Source organism: Brassica napus, chromosome A2, assembly GCF_020379485.1.
Source record: "Brassica napus cultivar Da-Ae chromosome A2, Da-Ae, whole genome shotgun sequence".
Classification (NCBI taxonomy): Eukaryota; Viridiplantae; Streptophyta; class Magnoliopsida; order Brassicales; family Brassicaceae; genus Brassica; species Brassica napus.
Window position 1 is genome coordinate 25412251 of NC_063435.1, and position 18231 is coordinate 25430481.

Consider the following 18231-nt stretch of genomic DNA (forward strand, 5'->3'; position numbering starts at 1 on the left):
TGCAGAAGAAAAAAAAAACAGAGAGAAGATGATAATCCAGATGAACAGAGACTATAAACGTAGAAAACAAGGTATATGCTCTTGCAGCTGTTTTGTTTCAGGCTTGTACTAAACACGAGAGAGTTTGAGTGGTCGCTTGATGCCAAACTTCAGGTTGCTTGACGCACACGGGACCAGAGTGCTTAATGCAGATATTTATTGCCAAGAAAGCATCGGTTAGTCAAAACTTTATTTGGAGGTTTTTGATAAATTGTACTCATCCTTGGTTAAGTCCATTCCAAGAAAGAGAGACACTCATGTTTTCGCTGTTATTGCGTAAACACTACCTTACAAATAAACCTAATAGAATGGAATCCCAAAAAGATCGGAGGTTTGTAACTTGTAATTCAAAAAGTATGAAATGTACAAAATCTAAGGATTCGATCCAAAATTCAAACACTTCATATCTCGGAACCATTAAAGTATTCATAGGGAAAAACATTTATAATCCAGAAAAGAGAGAACAAAATGCGGATTGAGAGATTTGTTTTAAAAAAAGGATCTAAATCCTGATGTTGAAGTAATCAGAGTCAAAGTGATGCAATCTGACGTATCCATCTTCACCTCCACTTGAGAAACTGTTTCAAAAAACAAAACTCTCAAACTCATCAACAACGCCAAAAAGAAAAAAAGAATCACAGTATGAAGCAATGAATCAGATAATGTTATACCTCTTTCCATCAGGGTTGAATGCCAAAGCATTAATAGGTCCAAAATGACCTTTCACACCACCAATTTCCTCTTGCAGAATCTACATTATTGTTATTACCAAACACACAGTTATACATATATGTTCCTGATTGCAATTTTGAAGTATGAAAACATCTTGCTAATATACTACAACACTAACCTTGTCATAAAATTTAGCCTCGAACTTTCCAGCACGATGATCAGTGGTTGTAACAGCTGATGCATCTTGACCACCTCCAAGCACAACCTATGAGAAAGCAGAAAAAAAAAACATTCATGACAATGTTGATTTTTTAATAATAGACTTTAAACTTCTTGACGTTTACTATTACATACATGGTCAAGAAGTGGAGACATGGAGACGGCGTTTACAGGCACCCCTGAAACGTAAGTCTTAAGAAGAGTCAATGTCCTCATGTCCCACAGCTGAAACAGTTAAACAAAACAAGATCAGTCTTATCAGAAATATATATAGAAAAATCGTACAACTTCGAAACGACAGATAAAAGAAAGGAACACATGCCTTTGCAGTCTTGTCAAGTGAACCAGTAATGAAGTGAGAATCATCAGCTGATTTGGTGAGCGACGTGATTGTATTCTTATGACCCACTTCGGAATCTGATTCCTTGAGCAATTTCCCAGTCTAGCAACAACACAATTGGCAAAGTTAAGTGAAACTTATATACACCACCATAAAACCCGCTTAAGAAGCTTTTGAATTTACCTCAGCATCCCAGATCCTGAGCACAGCATCTTCACCACCACTAACAATGGTTTGGTTCAAGGGCCCCCAAACAGCTCTGTTAATCCTCTTCCTCCCATTTGGGCTCTCAAGGACAAGCACAGACTCACTAACCTCTGCAACAATGCATCAACACAGTTTCCTTTTACACATATATAAAAGCTTCTACCTACAAACATATAAAAGTAACAAAACTTACGGTCTTCAGGATCTTCAGCGATGCGTTTGACATGAATAGCAGAAGTACGCTCCATGAAGGGATCAGTGGTGATCACAGCAAGCTTATCTCCAAGAGCGAAATCCACAGACCTCGCAGGAGAACCAAACTTGAAACTGAACAACTGTTGGCCGGTTTTCACATCCCATAGCTTCGCACTCTGATCAGCACTTCCGGTTATCAACCTCAACGAGTCCCCTAAAATTCACAAAACAAATTCAACACAAACAAACAAAAGAAATCAACTTTCAATCAAAATAACAAAAAGGGTTTCTATATAACATCAACTAAACCCCTAACAATCATCCAATCAATAACATATGATTCAACTCATAACAATTGGGATCAACCTCAACGAGTCCCCTAAAATTAACAAAACAAAATCAAACAAATAAAAAAAAAAAACTTTAAATCAAAATAACAAAAAGGGTTTCTATATAACATCAACTAAACCCCTAACAATCATCCAATCAATAACATATGATTCAACTCATAACAATTGGGAATCAAATCAAAATCATCCTAAAATTCACAAAAAAAAAAAAAATCAACTTTAAATCAAAATAACAAAAAGGGCTTTCTATAAAACATCAACTAAAACCCTAACAATCATCCAATCAATAACATATGATACAACTCATAACAATTGGGAATCAAATCAAAATCATCCTAAAATTCACAAAAAAAAAAAAGAAATCAACTTTCAATCAAAATAACAAAAGGGTTTTCTATAAAACACCAACTAAACCCCTAACAATCATCCAATCAATAAGATATTTTATAAAGTCCAACACTTTCGAGGTCGGTCTTACTTGAGACGTCACAGCACCAAACGGCACCGTTGTGGCCACGGAAGGTACCATGGCGTTCGCCGTTATCGGCGTACCAGAGAGTGGGAGTGTGATCCTTGGCGCAGGAGAAGAGCATGTCGCCATCTCTGTTGTACCTGAGGAACGTCAATGGACGTTCGTGTCCCTTCATCAGTATCGGCCTCATCTTTTCCTTAAAAGCTCTTTCTTTATCACAAGGACTTGATCTGAAAACAGATGCAGAACGAATCGATTCAGGTTAAGAAAAGATCAGATCTGAAAAAGTGATTAAATTGACTGGGGATGAGCTAAAACCAAAGATGAGAAGTTGCAGACGATAGACGAAGGAGAAGGAGCTAACACCAGATTTTTAGAATAAAACCCTAATGTTGAAGTGTGCTCTGTTTTGACAATTATACCCTTTCTTACCATCGACCTTACGACGCCGTTTTTTACAACCTCAAGTCTCGACCAAGCTAAACCGGTCCGTTTCAACAATTGATCCGGCCGGGTCCTTTATGGTAGGTGAATAATCGACCGGTTTACTAATCATTTTGTTTACTGTTTTTAATGCTTAAAGATAACTTGTTTTTTTTTTTTGGTATTTATAACCCAAAATTTGTAAACGTAAATTTAACACAAACAAACAAAAAATAGTTGCATTTGTGTTCAACATTGTGGCTCAACATGATATAAATACCCACATACACATGCATACATTAAGAGTAGCTTTTCCTCAAACTGAACAGAAAATAAACTTACCTTCTCATCCTTCAAATTGATCTCATCTATGAACACAAACGAAGGCAACAACAACCTTTAACTCTTGCTTTAGCCTCAAAGAAACAAACATGAAGAGTCTCTTATTTCAATGCACCCAATCTGAACATCACTGGCGATGGCCTTCTGGTAAAGCTACCACTTTGTGGAAAGGCACTGTTCTTTGAGGTAATGCTCCGTCTTCTTCATCGTCATCAAACTCCAGCAAGTACCTAATGTGATCATAAAATATTAACCAATAACTGCTTTAATTAGTTTTATGATGGATATGAACAGAGCTGTGGAGGAGCTTACTCATCAGACTTCCTCTGGAACCAGATGATACAACATGCAGGTTTGAGTATATTCAGAGATTAGTTTGCTGAAGCGAGATTGAAGTTGTGAGGATGCAAAAGAAAGAAACTAACCTTTCGTGGTGTACTTACTACAGTCGCTTTGTAAAGAGCTGTGGTTCCTGGATATACAGCTAATACATGTTTCCCTGGTAGAAACTCTTGTGTTGTTGAAGGATCATTCCTTTTTGGAAACTGTAAAACGCATGACATTGGTAGTTTATACGTCCTGCAAAGATATAACAAGAGCATGTTACTAAAATTTCACTGTAAATGTTTCTTTACGTTATTATTCATAATGAGACTTAGTTACCTCTGGCCACCTCCTTCTTCATCATCTCCTGATTCTTCATCAAGTACTTCAACTCTGTGACATAAAAGTTTGAGCCTTTTAAAAATCCATATATATGGTTCTCTCTTAGATAATTTTCTCTGTAATGTAAAGCTCTAGTTTTTCATTTCAGACTCAAACAAGCAACTTTGGTTGTAAACTGTATTTTTTTTTGTTTAATTAATTTAACATTCTTTAAAAAAAAAAAAAAATAAACATATACACAATTGCACAATGTACCGGTTTAATCCAAGAATATTTGACTATGTAGGATTCTTATTTACAAGGGTAGAAACTTACTCTTTTGTTTCTCTATCGAAGTGAATTACTTTCACCACAAGCCATTCATCCTGCTCGGCATCATCTGCTGTAATTCTTGCAGCAACCTACATATAACACATGTCATAATGTTTTTTCCCCATTATTTTGAGTCAACTCAACTCAAAGAAGTAGCTGTACCTGTTCACCCTTTAGACTGGCATATGCCTTCATTTGGTTTCTAATGGAAGGAGGAACTCTTGTTACATCTGATCCAGCTTTCATTCTCTTCCTCTTCAGACCGTTGCCTTCTGCCACTTCTGTGATATCATTACAAGCATTGTAAAATCTTAATCCATCTTATATGTATATCAGAATATCATTGCAGAAGTTTGAGGCTCAAAAGCGTGTCGAGACAAGACGCCAAAAGAGTAAAAACACGACAAGACTATACCTAGTTTTCCGCGTTGTTGCCCTGATGGAAGCAGGGAATCCAGTTGAGCAAGTCGAATGTTTGAAACACTGTGTTAATCACAAAAACTGTGATTAGTGTTCTAAACCCAAATTAAGATTATTATTTTTTTTTCAGTTCCCAACTCATTTAAGAAAGGTGTGGCTTACGTGACTTCACTTTCAGAGAGCTCTTTGGCTTGAATGAACAAATTTTTAAGCTGTGACAAAGAAGTATCACCAGGCTTCTCAACTACCTCAGGCGCTGTGTTGCAACACAATCTCAAAAGTGTTACATTTACTGATGATAAAGTCACATTTAACTCCAAGTCTTGAATAAGTGTTATTTCAGATTTCATTAGTTTTGTTTCCATAATGAATAATCTTTTGACGGAATTATAAAAACATTACTAAGAAAACTTGTGTTAATTACTTGAACAAGATATAAACACAAACTAATCATTACATTACTAATCGGACCAGTCCCAGATCATCACAAATTTAGGAAGTTATGTTTGAAGCTTACAAGATCGAAGCTTCTTATGTATCTTATTGACCTCGACAAGAACTTCTTCTTGTTCTTTACGTAAGCGATCAAGTTCCTTCGTGTTCTCCAGTATTCCTGTTATGTCCGGCGTTGACGACATGGCCTGCTCAGGCTTCTTCAACGACACGAGCCCCCGAGAAAAAAATAAACCCGCACCAGAAAATCAAGCAAATTAGAATTCGAATAGGCAAGTTTCAATTTCCTGCTCCAAAGTCCCAAACAAAAATAGTTATTATGTTTGAATGTTAGAAACATAGGAAGGAAGAACACGTCTCTGAAACTAAAAACTAAAAAGAAAGACTTTGACTTTAACATGGGTTTGAGCCGTTCAATAAGCGGGCTGATGAAATTATTCGAGCCCGATAATAACAGTCGTCGTCTTAAAAAATTGCAAGCTTCGGCTTCTAGGGTTCATGATGTTTTCAATGTCAGTGTTTGGTGAAACTCCAGATTATGTTATCTATAGAAGATATGATCCCACATTCTTTATGGGTGTGTCAAGTACACAATTTTTTGGTATAACAATAAGCTGAGGAAGAAGACTTGAGAAGGATCAAAAGAAAACGGTCTATTTAAGAAACACTGGTATCAACTTCTAAAACTTTTCTTTTCTTTTATTTATATAATAATAATGGGATATAATTTGAACTTTTCATTGACACCTAAAAGTAAAACAAACAGAGTCGATAGGCAGAGGAAAGAAAGAATAACAGAATTGAGGGTTTTTCAAAGATCCTCTTCTTCCTCTCTCATTCTTCTCCTGGTTTGTTCACAAATTTAAAATTTATTGGCTTTTCTTTTTTTAATGGGGTTGAAGTATATTCACGGCTCTGCTAAGAAATGATCAGAGTTGGTGTTATATTGAATATTTTTTTGACTTTCACGTTTCAAATCTCAAATTACATCTTAAGGGTTTGATGTCATCTGCTAAATAAAAATTACTAAAAAAACATTTAAGAATCTACGACCAATTAAGTTTGTCCTCTTCTCTTTTATGAAGGTCTTGAAGATATACATGGATCAACATTCCATTGTTATGAATGTTGATGCATTCTGTTATGTATACATAAAGTTCTTACAGATGACTTCTCTTTTGTTTATAAAAAAAAGATAAAAGATTGAATCTCTTGCATTTGATTTCAGACAAGAACATATATATATATATAGCTTGATTGTTCTTTCTTTATATCTTGACTGTTGCAACAGATTCCTTGAAAAGCTTTTTTCAGCTATTAGCTGGTGTATGCAGTAGAAACTCTCCAAAAAAGAAAGACAGAGGTGGTTGCGTTTCTTCACAGAGAAAACTCAGTAACAGGATTCATCAGAAGAAGCATAAACATGGTGGTAGACCTGGAAAATTCCGGGCCAAAATCTCAGCTACGATGCCCGATAAATGATTATAATGAAGGAAATCTCGGATCCAGATCAGTGTCTTCTGTGTGCTCAGGCCGAGGAGACAACACAACATTTGTTCTTCGATTGCACTTACAGTACTCAGCACTCCAAGCTGCAATATATTTATCTGGAAAGAGAGGAATGCTATACTTCATAACCATACTTCTCGACGGCCAGTGCTCTAATTGAAGACATCTCTCGACAGCTTAGAGAAAAACTTGACATTCTCTCTCCATGGCAACTGGCACGTTCTGCTCCTGTTTCCTTTCTTACCACTTGGATTTTTTTTATTATAGAGCCTCAGTTTATTCATGATTGAAGCTAGGAAGCTATTTTTGTACGCAGATCCTTAGGAACTGAGAATTTGTGCTGTAATCATGTATGGATGTTGGTTGAAATGAATAATGTAGTTAAAAAAAACAAAAAAAAACAAAAAACAAGGACACTACTTTGCTTTGGTACATTGATTTCACAGGAAGCATAATGGGAAGCCGAGACAGAAATCATTCTTCCAACACCACCGGAGACATCTCAGTGACGACTCAAAGCGAGGAAAGAAAACGATGCAGCTTCAACGCTTACTTATATAATCAGCCTACTGGATCTGCAACCTATATTAGACAAACTGAGCTTTCTCTGACCGCATGATTATTTAGACTTCTCTGACGTATCACTGTTCTCTGGCGTGCATCACAAGAAATCAGAAGAAGCTATGGTGAGTCCATTAGGCTTTAACGAAGGCTGAGACGAAGCCAACACTATCAACATCCGATAGAGTGTTTATGTAGTACAGAATAAATTTTTTAGGATATTTAAACGATCGGATAAAGGTACTAACATGCAATATAACTGTTTAATATAAAATTATAGAAAACAACATAATCTCCATTAGTATACTTTAATGTTTGCTCAAACTTTTGTAAAATAAAATAACACAAAGACCATTTAAAATACCACAACTTTATAAGATAGAGAACTATTATTTTTTGTTTGGACAATATAAACAAGTATTTTAAACAAGAAAATTATATCTTATTACATATAATTTTTCCTGACCAAAATTTTTTTAAAAGACAAAAAATCATTATCATACATATTTCTTTCAAATGAAATCTTAAAACACAAACCACAAAATTATACAAAAATAATAATTTAGATCACAAGTAAAGTATATCCACCCGTATGGCGGACCGATCCTAGTTTACATATATATTAGGAAAGAATTTATGTTTACCATTTTGATGATACCACTTTTCATCTTTATTACAACTAAAAAACATTTTGATAAATACATTCTTCATTAATGAGTAAATGACCTAAGTCCCCTTTAAGTAAACCAGATCTTATGGAGAAAGGGAAAGAGATAAGGTTTGGGGTTCTCACGACAAATCATTCTACTTTCTCGGCGAAGAGATTGACGGTGACGGTGACTCTCACGACGGCGACATTCACGACGACGACGAGAAAAAGGTCTTCTCTCTCACGAGTGAAGACGTCTTCTGGAAAGAGTATCCAGTGACGACGAATCCAAGATCATTTCTCTCATGCGACAATAACAATCACACTACACGATTTAAAATTTCATCTCAAAATGTCATCTTCTTTTCACGATTCTCCTCTTCACGATTCTATAAGTAAGTTCCTAAATTTGTGCATCTTTTTGTTTGTTTCAAGTCATTTGTTGAATTTGTTATTTCTGTTATAAGAAAATAGAAGAAGGTTGGTTGAGTATTGTCATGTCCTTAGTTAGATCTAAGAGAGAGAGCATCGATAGTGAACATTGAGTTTTTTGAAAAATTATAAATCTTTATAAATGTAGGTTTCAAGTAATTATAAGATGCGTGAACTCAAAAAGTATTGTTTTGTATTGCAGTTGGATAGTAACGAGTTTTTCACAACCTCGAGATTGTCTCGGAGGGTTTATAAACATGTTTTTATATAATACAAATATTTAAAATAAATGATTTAAACTAACCTTTTTTTTGTAGTGGGAATTATCATTGATTTTCTCTTCAGACCGTATTTGGCAATTTATATTTTCAGTTGGGTTAGACTGTATCTCAAAAGCTTGTTTTGACTTTCTTAATGCGATATATCAGATCAATGGTTATGTTATCGTCTTTTTTTTTTTAACGCTGATTTATTACGATCTTACAATTATGATATAGGAAAGATTACATAGACAATTCTACAACCGACAATACTACATGCCTTATGAAGACCTACGCCTAACTGCATCACCTGAGCTGTCCTATGAAGATCCACGCCTGACCAGATTTATTTGCATCATGTTGAAGATCCATTGCAAGTCTTTCCTCTGTAGTCTGCATAATTGTTTAATAAACCGCTTTCTCCGGGACTTGAAACCTGGATTTCATGTAATCTGCAATAAATTACATAGTCTAAGATTCGAACCCCAGACCTGGGTGTAGAAGCTTTTAAACCTTAACCAATAGGCTACGGTGCTTCCACATGTAGACGAAATTTTGATAAAAAAAATGTAGACGAAATTTTTTTGAATGAATTGATCTTTAGGCGTTTGGCAGATCACCCTAATAAATTTTCTTATATTAAACAATGGATGTGCCACATTATACCATTTAATGGAAAAAACCGAGAATGCAAAATATAAATAAAACCAGTTCTCTATAATTATTTTAGGCGTCAGGCTCTCCTGAACCGTAGTGATTTTATTATAAACCACCCAGATAAATATAATATGATAATAATAAATAATAAATAATTTATTATTTATAAATTGTTAAAAAGTTATATATTTTCGTAAATGATTTTAGTGTTTTAGTTAATTATTTGATTTATCATATATTTTGAAATAAAATTATTAAAAAGCAGGATTCAATGTTTTTCATAAATCTTATGAAAATAAATAATATGAAAATTATTAATTGTAAATCATGATATTCAATCTATTATTCTATATATATTTAGCATATTGTTATAATTGGTAAACGTCTAGGCTAGCTAATTAATAATTGAGACATCCAATTAATCATTTTAGGCGCTAGGCGTTGAGTTATTGACCGCTTTGCGTCTAACGCTTTCTTGAACACTGGACAAAACTGATCAGTTATCAAAAGTTTATTTGAATTGATTATAAAATTGAAATAACCAATAATACGTATCTTTATTAAATCATCAAATACGGAAAATATGTATAATTAATATTGCCTTCATAATTTTTTATCGTCCGTATCCGAACCTGAATACAATCAGTCTTTTGCCTTCTTCACATCGATCTCCTTTTCTGCTCATTACACACAACAACAAAAACCACCAAAATATAAATAAATGTTAGGAAAATTTGTATATGTTGAATGAATATAAATATAAATATAAATTATATTAAATTTATGATTATTGCCAAAACTTACTAGGATCTTGAGCCGAAACCCATCGAAAATTAACACGATCAATTTCGTATTGTCTTCCACATGACTTACCACATTTACCGAAACATCCTAATTTATCATGTACTGGACCAAGGATGCATATGTTAAGACAAAGAGTGAAACATTTTTGAAAATCTTTGTTTATATCTTCCGATTCAACTATAAGGTTTCCGATCATCAACATGGTGACCATAAACACAATCTTTGTTTTCATCTCCATTGTTTTTAGATTTCAATATTTTTTCTCAGAAAGAGGGGGGGGGGGGGGGGGGGGGGGGGGGGGGGGGGGGGGGGGAGGGGGAGGAAATATATCTTTTGAAAATATTATTTAATACTTTTATAATGGACCTAAATTTAAGTCATATGTTATACTATCTAGTCTACTTTATTAAATCTGAAAAATTTAATGCACCTAACATTTAGTCATATCTTATATTATATATTCTTTTATTAAAACAGGAACATTTTAATGGTCTTAACATTTAGTCATAAGTCATATGATATTGTACCAAATATCATCAATAATTAATAAGATCACTACATATCCAATGATACTATTATATATCTTTCCAAACAGTACAACAATTTAATTTGTGTTTAAACAATATAAAACATTGAATCCTACTTTTTAATAATGTTTCTTAATTTTCTTTCAAATTATATGATAAATCAAATAATTGACTAAAACTCTCAAATCATTTACAAAAATGTTTATGCCGTCTAATTAATAATTTAGACATTTAATTAATTTAGGCGAGGGGCATTGAGTAAAAATAATTTAAATTAATATTAACTCAGATCAAAAATAAAGATTTTTTTATATTTTTCAAGTAGAAAATTATATTCATTTAAAGTTAAATAAGATTTAATTTTAAATTAATAGTGTATATAAATAAATTATTAGAGTAAATAAATTGACATCTAATTTTTTTATACGAGTTTATCAAAATTGAATTTAACAATTAATCAAATACTTTATAAATTTTCTTAATCATAAATGGGAATTAATTGAAAAACAAAATTAAGTAATATTTTATGTTTTATATTTAATATAAATATAAATAGTATATTTATATATATTTTAAATATTTAAAAATTAAGACAATTTAATTTTGTAAATAAAATCTTGTTTTAAAAATATTCTCGCACTTTAAAAAGTGCAATCAGAATCTAGTTATCTTATTAAAAATTGAATATCATATGAAAATAATATTACCTTTCACGTTATATTACGAAAAATACAACTAATTTTAAATAATATTAGATTGCATTTGTATAACTTCTAATTTTTTTAGATAAATTTAAAAACTAAGTTTATAAAAGAGGTGAATTTAAAATAACGTTCAAAAACCCAATCCAAAAAATTTAAGGGCAGGCAGTCTCGCATGCAGTGCAAGAAAACAACCGTCATTTGTTGTTCATATGGATGGAGAGTTATTTATTTGGATTGCAGAGTCTATATGAGTATGTTTATTTTGCTGACAAAAAAAAGAAAAGTAAAACCCAAGATAAAAACGCAGACGAAAAGAAGAAACTCAATCAAGATGAAATCCCTCTAAAACCTAAAGGGTGAAAATTTCGGTTTAAATATGAGTTCGGTTTGGGTTAATTTTGGTTTGGTTTATTTGATACTAAAAACAATTATACCAAGGTCAACAGAAATTAGTTTAGTTTAGTTTATGTTTGGTTTTAGTTTGGTTTGTGTTTGGTTCGGTTTAGTTTATGTTCAGTTTGGTTTAATTTGGTTTAATTTATTTTTGTTCAGTTTTACGAGATAAATTAGGATGTTTCCAGTACGAGTAATGAGAATGGTATCGGGTATGTTAAGCTTATGGGTTGTTAGTACGAGTAATGAAAAAAAGTTACACACCAAAACATCCTAATTTATCTCGTACTTGACTAATGATACATATGTTAAGACAAAGAATGAAACATTTTTGAAAATCTTTGTTTATATCTTCCGATTCAACTATAAGGTTTCCGATCATCAACATTGTGATCATAAATACAATCTTTCTTTTCATCTACATTGTTTTTAGATTTCAAATTTTTTTCTCAGAAAGAGGGGAGGAAATATATCTTTTGAAAATATTATTTAGCTTATTATTTAGTACTTTTATAATGGACCTAAATTTAAGTCATATGTTATATTATCTAGTCTACTTTATTAAATCGGAAACATTTAATGCACCTAATATTTAGTCATATCTTATATTATATATTCTTTTATTAAAACAGAAACATTTTAATGGTCTTAACATTTAGTCATAAGTCATATGATATTGTACAAAATGTCATCAATCCTACTATATAAAAGGAACTAAATTCAAGGTTTTTGAGACTATCCACCTCAGCCAAAATATTCTCATCCAAAAAGAATTAGAAATAAATGTCATTTAAAAGATAATTAACTAACATACAACTTTTGATATTTCTAGAAATTTCAAATTTGTAACAACTAATTTATTAATATAATCATATATCTATTGAATTATGTTCTATTTTTAATCGTTAGACTTCAAGGGTAAATAAATTATTAATTTATAATATATATAGTTTATAACTTTATATTGTAGTTATAAATTAAGAGAAAATAACCGGGGAGGGTGAAGAAGCTCATGTAAAATTATATAATTAAAATGGTAAAATGGTGAGTATGATGACGTGAATCTAAGAAAATTTGTTGTACAAATTATGGTGCTTTCTTCGTCCACTATAATGATTTAAAATAAAATACATATTCACATAAATAAGTCAATATTTGTTGTTTTTTTTGGTAAGATGTTAAGATTATCATTTTTTGAAAGGTTATACTGTTGTTTTTAAACAACTTATTACAGCAAGGAAACAAAAACAACCAACAACAACTCAAGGTAAAAAAAGTCTTAAGGAAGTCTTATACAAGAAATATAAAAAGAAGTAAAAAAGAGGAGAAAGAAGAACTTGCCGGGTAAGAGAGGAGACGGTCACGCATCATACGGTCGAGAGAGACAAGGATGACTGATGAAGGTGAGGAGACAGCTGTGAACACACGAGCATTACGCTCTTTCCACAACAGGTAGATGGCTGACTGAAAATAGAGCTTGATGACTGGAGTAGCATGCGTATCTGCGTTGACGCGAGGTTGATTGATCCAGGCTGCAATAGAGTGTAGATCAGCCAGAGGAGAAATCCAAACTTCAGCAGCAAAAGGCTCCCATATCAAGCGAGAGAAAGATCACTCAAAGAAGAGATGATAGTGAGTCTCTATTTCCAGATTACAAAGGATGCACGTTCCTGAGACATTTAACCTCCAACGCCTCAAGCGATCCTTGGTTGGCAGTCTTCTCCGCAAAGCCAGCCATGATATAAACGCATTATGTAGAATATGTTCCTTGAACCAAATAGTCTTGTGCCAATATTTGTTGTTGATAGTGTTTATATTCTTTTCTGACATTAGTATCTATATTTTTTAGTAAACTGATCCAAAGAGATTAATTTGTGGAGCTAACCAAACAAGGATTATAGTGTTTACTTTGGAAAAATTAATAGGTTGAATGATAGATGGCGTGCGTGCTTTTTCACATGGAAATCTGCACATATATTAAAATCGTAAGATTTGAATCATAAAGAAAATATAGTGTATATGACTGAAGTTGGTCCATTCTGAAACTAAAGATGGCTAAAATTCTTCTTTGTCAAAATGCATAGATGTGAATCTTATATGAATAGAGTTCTCCATTGCTTATAACAGTGTAATAAACTCCGTGTGTAAAGGAGAAAAAATGTTATATAAGTGAAAACAAAAGTTATGATTTTTTTTCTTGTGCCTATAGGCTCTTTGCAATTTGAAGAAGAGAGAACATATTGTGTGAAATTTTTTGGCTCGGTCAAATTTTATCCAGTTGTTTATAAAACTGTTGTTATCTGATTCATGTAATTTTTCAGTGTTGATTTAAAAGCCCAAAAAACTCATCTATACTGACTTTTCGATATATTTTTTCTGTGATTTGAATTTAAAAAGAGATAAAACTTTCGATAAGTTATGTAAACTCAGAACAAGTATTTAGCTTTAGAAAGCATTTACATGTTTCAAACTTATAATATATACATATATAATGTTTAAAATTATGCATATAAAACATGTGTAAAATGTGCCTGAATATGTTTCTCTTCTTTAATGTGTTAATCGTACTATATATAACATTATTTTAAAATTTCAAAAATTTTATGTCACATACAAAAAACCATCAATAAAAAATATAATTCTCTATTTTTAACAAGAAAAATGAAAAATTATAAACATATAAATTTAAATTAAGAAAAAATAACATCAAAAAAACAAGAAGTTAATGTAAAAGAAAAAACCGACAAATAATATTACAAATAAAATAAATTTATAAGATACAATCCGCGCGAAGCGCGGAAAAAATCTCTAGTAATTAATAAGATCACTAGATATCCAATGATACTATTAGATATCTTTCCAAACAGTACAACAATTAAATTTGTGTTTAAACAATACAAAACATTGAATCCTACTTTTTAATAGTGTTTCTTAATTTTCTTTCAAATTATATGATAAATCAAATAAACGACTAAAACTCTCAAATAATTTACAAAAATGTATATGTCTTCTAATTAATAATTTAAACATTTAATTATTTTAGGCGCAGGGCATTGAGTAAAAATAATTTAAATTAATATTAACTCAATCAAAAATGTAGATTTTTTATATTTCGCAAATAGAAAATTATATCCATTTAAAGTTAAAAAAGCTTTCATATTAAATTAATAGTGTATATAAATAAATTATTAGAGTAAATAAATAGACATCTATTTTTTTTTAATAAGAATTTATCAAAATTGAAATTAACAATTAATCAAATACATTATAAAAATTTTTAATGATAAAGGGGAATTAATTGAAAAACAAAATTAAGTAATGTTTTATATAAGTTTTATATTTAATATAAATAGAAACAGTTTTATATATATTTCAAATATTAAAAAATTAAAAAAAAATGTTTTAAAAATATTCTCGCACTTTTTAAATCAGAATCTAGTTATCTTATTAAAATTGAATATCATATGAAAATAATATTACCTTTCATGTTATATTACGAAAAGTACAACTGATTTTAAATAATATTAGATTGCATTTGTATAACTTCTAAATATTTTTAGATAAATTTAACAAACTAAGTTTATAAAAGAGGCGAATTTAAAATAACGTGCAAAAATCCAATCCAAAGAATTCAAAGGCGGACAGTCTCGCACGCAATGCAAGAAAGCAACTGTCATTTGTTGTCCATATGGATGGAGAGTTATCTATTTCGATTGTAGAGTCTATATGAGGTTGTTTATTTTGCTGACAAAAAAATAAAAGTAAAATCCAAGATAAAAGCGCAGACGATAAGTAAAGAAGAAACTTAATCATGATGAATTTCCTCTAAAACCTAAAAGGTGGAAATTTTGGTTTAAATATCAGTTCGGTTTGGGTTCATTTTGGTTTGGTTTATTTGATACTAAAAAAATTATACCAAAGTCAACAGAAATTAGTTTGGTTTAGTTTATGTTTGGTTTTAGTTTGGTTTGTGTTTGGTTCGGTTTAGTTTATGTTCAATTTGGTTTAATTTGGTTTTGTTTGCGTTTGTTCAGTTTAATCGAGTTGATTTTTTAGTTTTGTTTGACTAGGTCGGTTTGGTTTGGCTGAGTCGGTTTAATTTGGTTATATACGGGAATTTTTGCCGACCCCTTTTAAAACCTGATCAATGAAAATTGTAAGCATAAAAAATTATCAGAATTTTATAAAGATATGAAAAAGGCACAAGGAAACACTAAACTAAACATGATCAAAGCTGAAAATATCATAGCAAAAGGAAATCCTAACAAGTAATATGATGTGGTGTAGGTTCAAAAGGTGACAAAACTTAACGTGTAAAACATGACTAGATTTTTCACCCGCACATCCGTGCGGATAGATTTTCTATTTGTAAATATATAACAGATACCATCGCAAAACTTACAAAAATATAATTTACATTTGAATTTTTATATTGTGTAGATCTATAATGTTATTGGTTATGTTTCTTATCCGATATTATTAATGTATAATGATTTGTTTTATACATTTAACTTTTTTATTAATTGTTATTATATATTAATATATTTTCGAGTTTGGTAAAATAAATTCATAGTATGAAATAAACAAATTGAGAATCTTCTTCATTCATTTATAATTTTTACAGACTGAATACAATACATTTTAAAATTTTATTTAGTTATACTATAGAACTGATATTTTCTTAACATGATTTGTATTTCTGTGTTATTTATTTTAGTATATTGTGGGATTTTATAAGTAAATAGATTATAATAATACTATATTATTAAATATGAAATAAATCGCTGCATTAATTTAAAAATATTTTAAAATTTTATTAAGATTTTGTTAGATTTTTTCCAACATATTTGGTTATAAGTAAAAATAAAATTTAAATTTACCGTTAAAATTTATTTATTAATATCTACATAATTTATAAGATTTTTTTAGAAATGTTATATATTAAATAGATTAACTTAAATAATCAAATAGATGTAATTGATGAAAATAGACTTAGTATGATTTTTTTTATGGTATTTCTTTTAATAAAGAAGATATAGAATATAATTATAAAATTTGAAAAATAGCATACACTTTTATTTTATTTTGTTTTATAATAAAATCTTATTTAAACTAATGTATAATAATATATATTATTAATTACGAAATTAATCAATGGTATTAGTTTAAATAAAATATTTTAAATTTTTAGAAAGTTTTTGTTAGATTTTTTCTCAACATTTTTTATAACTAAAAATAAAATTTAAATTTACAGTTAAAATTAATTTATTATTAATATCTTTATACTTAATAGATTAATGTAAATAATTAAATAAATATAATTAATGAAGTGGATCTAATAAGGATATTATGATTTTTTTATGGTAGATAAAAATGGTACTTCTTTTTAAATAGAGAAGATAATAAAACATAGCATATTTGCCAACAAATATGTGAAATCGCTAGAACATACAATTATTTAATTTTTGCCAAAACGTTATCGTTCAAGGAAATCTATTACTATAAAGAAGTGTTTGCTTCTCTCACGTTAAGACACGTCACTAAGTCGTTCTCTCCTGGTCTGACGCGTGTCCCATTCCTTCTAAACGCAGCGCTTCATTAATAGGTGATGTTGGGCTTCGTTATATCTATTGTGTAATGGACTGTTGGATTAGACTTTCTTAGGCCTGACGTGGATGAAAGCATCTAATACGCTGCAACGAAGGTACGGAGAACGTCTCTTCCTTACCGCGCGACGGCGATGTGGTGTCGTTTGCGATTCCTCTCGCGGCGAGAAACGGTGTGATTAATGGTTCACTCTTTAATCCCATTGATTCATGTGTCTTCAAAGTGATCTTTAGGTCTCAGAGACGGTGTGAGATTCGGTATAAATATATGTGATATCTCTCACCTTGAACTCAGAGTATACGGTGATATCTTTTTTGACAACATCAGAGAACCCAATCCAAATCCTTTGATGCGAAAGGCTCACGACCAGGTCAAACAAGAAGTGGAAGAAGATGAAGAGAAGAAGAACAAGATCGAGACTTTAAAACTCTCTCTAGCTCTACCTGACGTCTCTCTATCACTCATGGCATCAAACACCGTCAAAAACTGAGGGTAAACATCGAGCGAACGGATCTGTCCACAGCCGGTTCAGACCCATCGGCGATGACGGCGTTGCGTTCGCTAGAACCCTATCTCCACAAATCCGTCGAGTTCTTCCGACTACTCCTCCTTCCCTTCCGATTTACCGGCTTGCCCGGGGATGGAAGTGTCGCTCTCCGGCGACTCGAGGAAAAAGTGAGAAGAAAACGATGACGTCAGATCGGAGAGGGTTCTATACGACATCGTCTCGAAGTCTATCTCCTCCGCCGCTGTTGATTATTCAAGTAAGGTCCGTGACTGGGATGAACGAGTCTAAATCACAGGCCTTTATTAGATGTGGCTAATGTACCAAAGTGGTTAAATTACAGGCCCAAATTCGAATTTTGATTACATTTTTAATTATAGTTTATTTATTTTTGAACGCAGTTGAACTCCTGTTTTCTGAAAAGAAGAGATTTAGGAAAAAAATTGGCTCAAGAAACATTGGTCAACATATAGACCGACATGTATTTCTAATTTTGAATAAAAATATCTATTT

General features: G+C 31.3%; 2 protein-coding genes across 2 annotated transcripts; both read right to left on the reverse strand.

Annotated features, from left to right (window-relative positions):
- Positions 1-360: 360 nt before the first annotated feature.
- On the reverse strand, positions 361-2718 carry LOC106401815 (eukaryotic translation initiation factor 3 subunit I). The gene is made up of 8 exons (XM_013842419.3): positions 2501-2718; positions 1671-1886; positions 1454-1587; positions 1253-1372; positions 1066-1155; positions 890-976; positions 711-790; positions 361-617 (listed from the first exon to the last, which is right to left on the reverse strand). Exons 1-8 carry the CDS (start codon positions 2682-2684, stop codon positions 542-544), a joined length of 987 nt encoding a protein of 328 aa, XP_013697873.1. The 5' UTR covers positions 2685-2718; the 3' UTR covers positions 361-541.
- LOC125580447 (SAGA-associated factor 29 homolog A-like) lies at positions 1829-6056 on the reverse strand. The gene is made up of 11 exons (XM_048744882.1): positions 5175-6056; positions 4820-4913; positions 4653-4720; positions 4400-4518; positions 4241-4326; positions 3923-3976; positions 3685-3838; positions 3572-3585; positions 2813-3489; positions 2501-2724; positions 1829-2051 (listed from the first exon to the last, which is right to left on the reverse strand). Exons 1-9 carry the CDS (start codon positions 5293-5295, stop codon positions 3387-3389), a joined length of 813 nt encoding a protein of 270 aa, XP_048600839.1. The 5' UTR covers positions 5296-6056; the 3' UTR covers positions 1829-2051; positions 2501-2724; positions 2813-3386.
- Positions 6057-18231: the final 12175 nt, after the last annotated feature.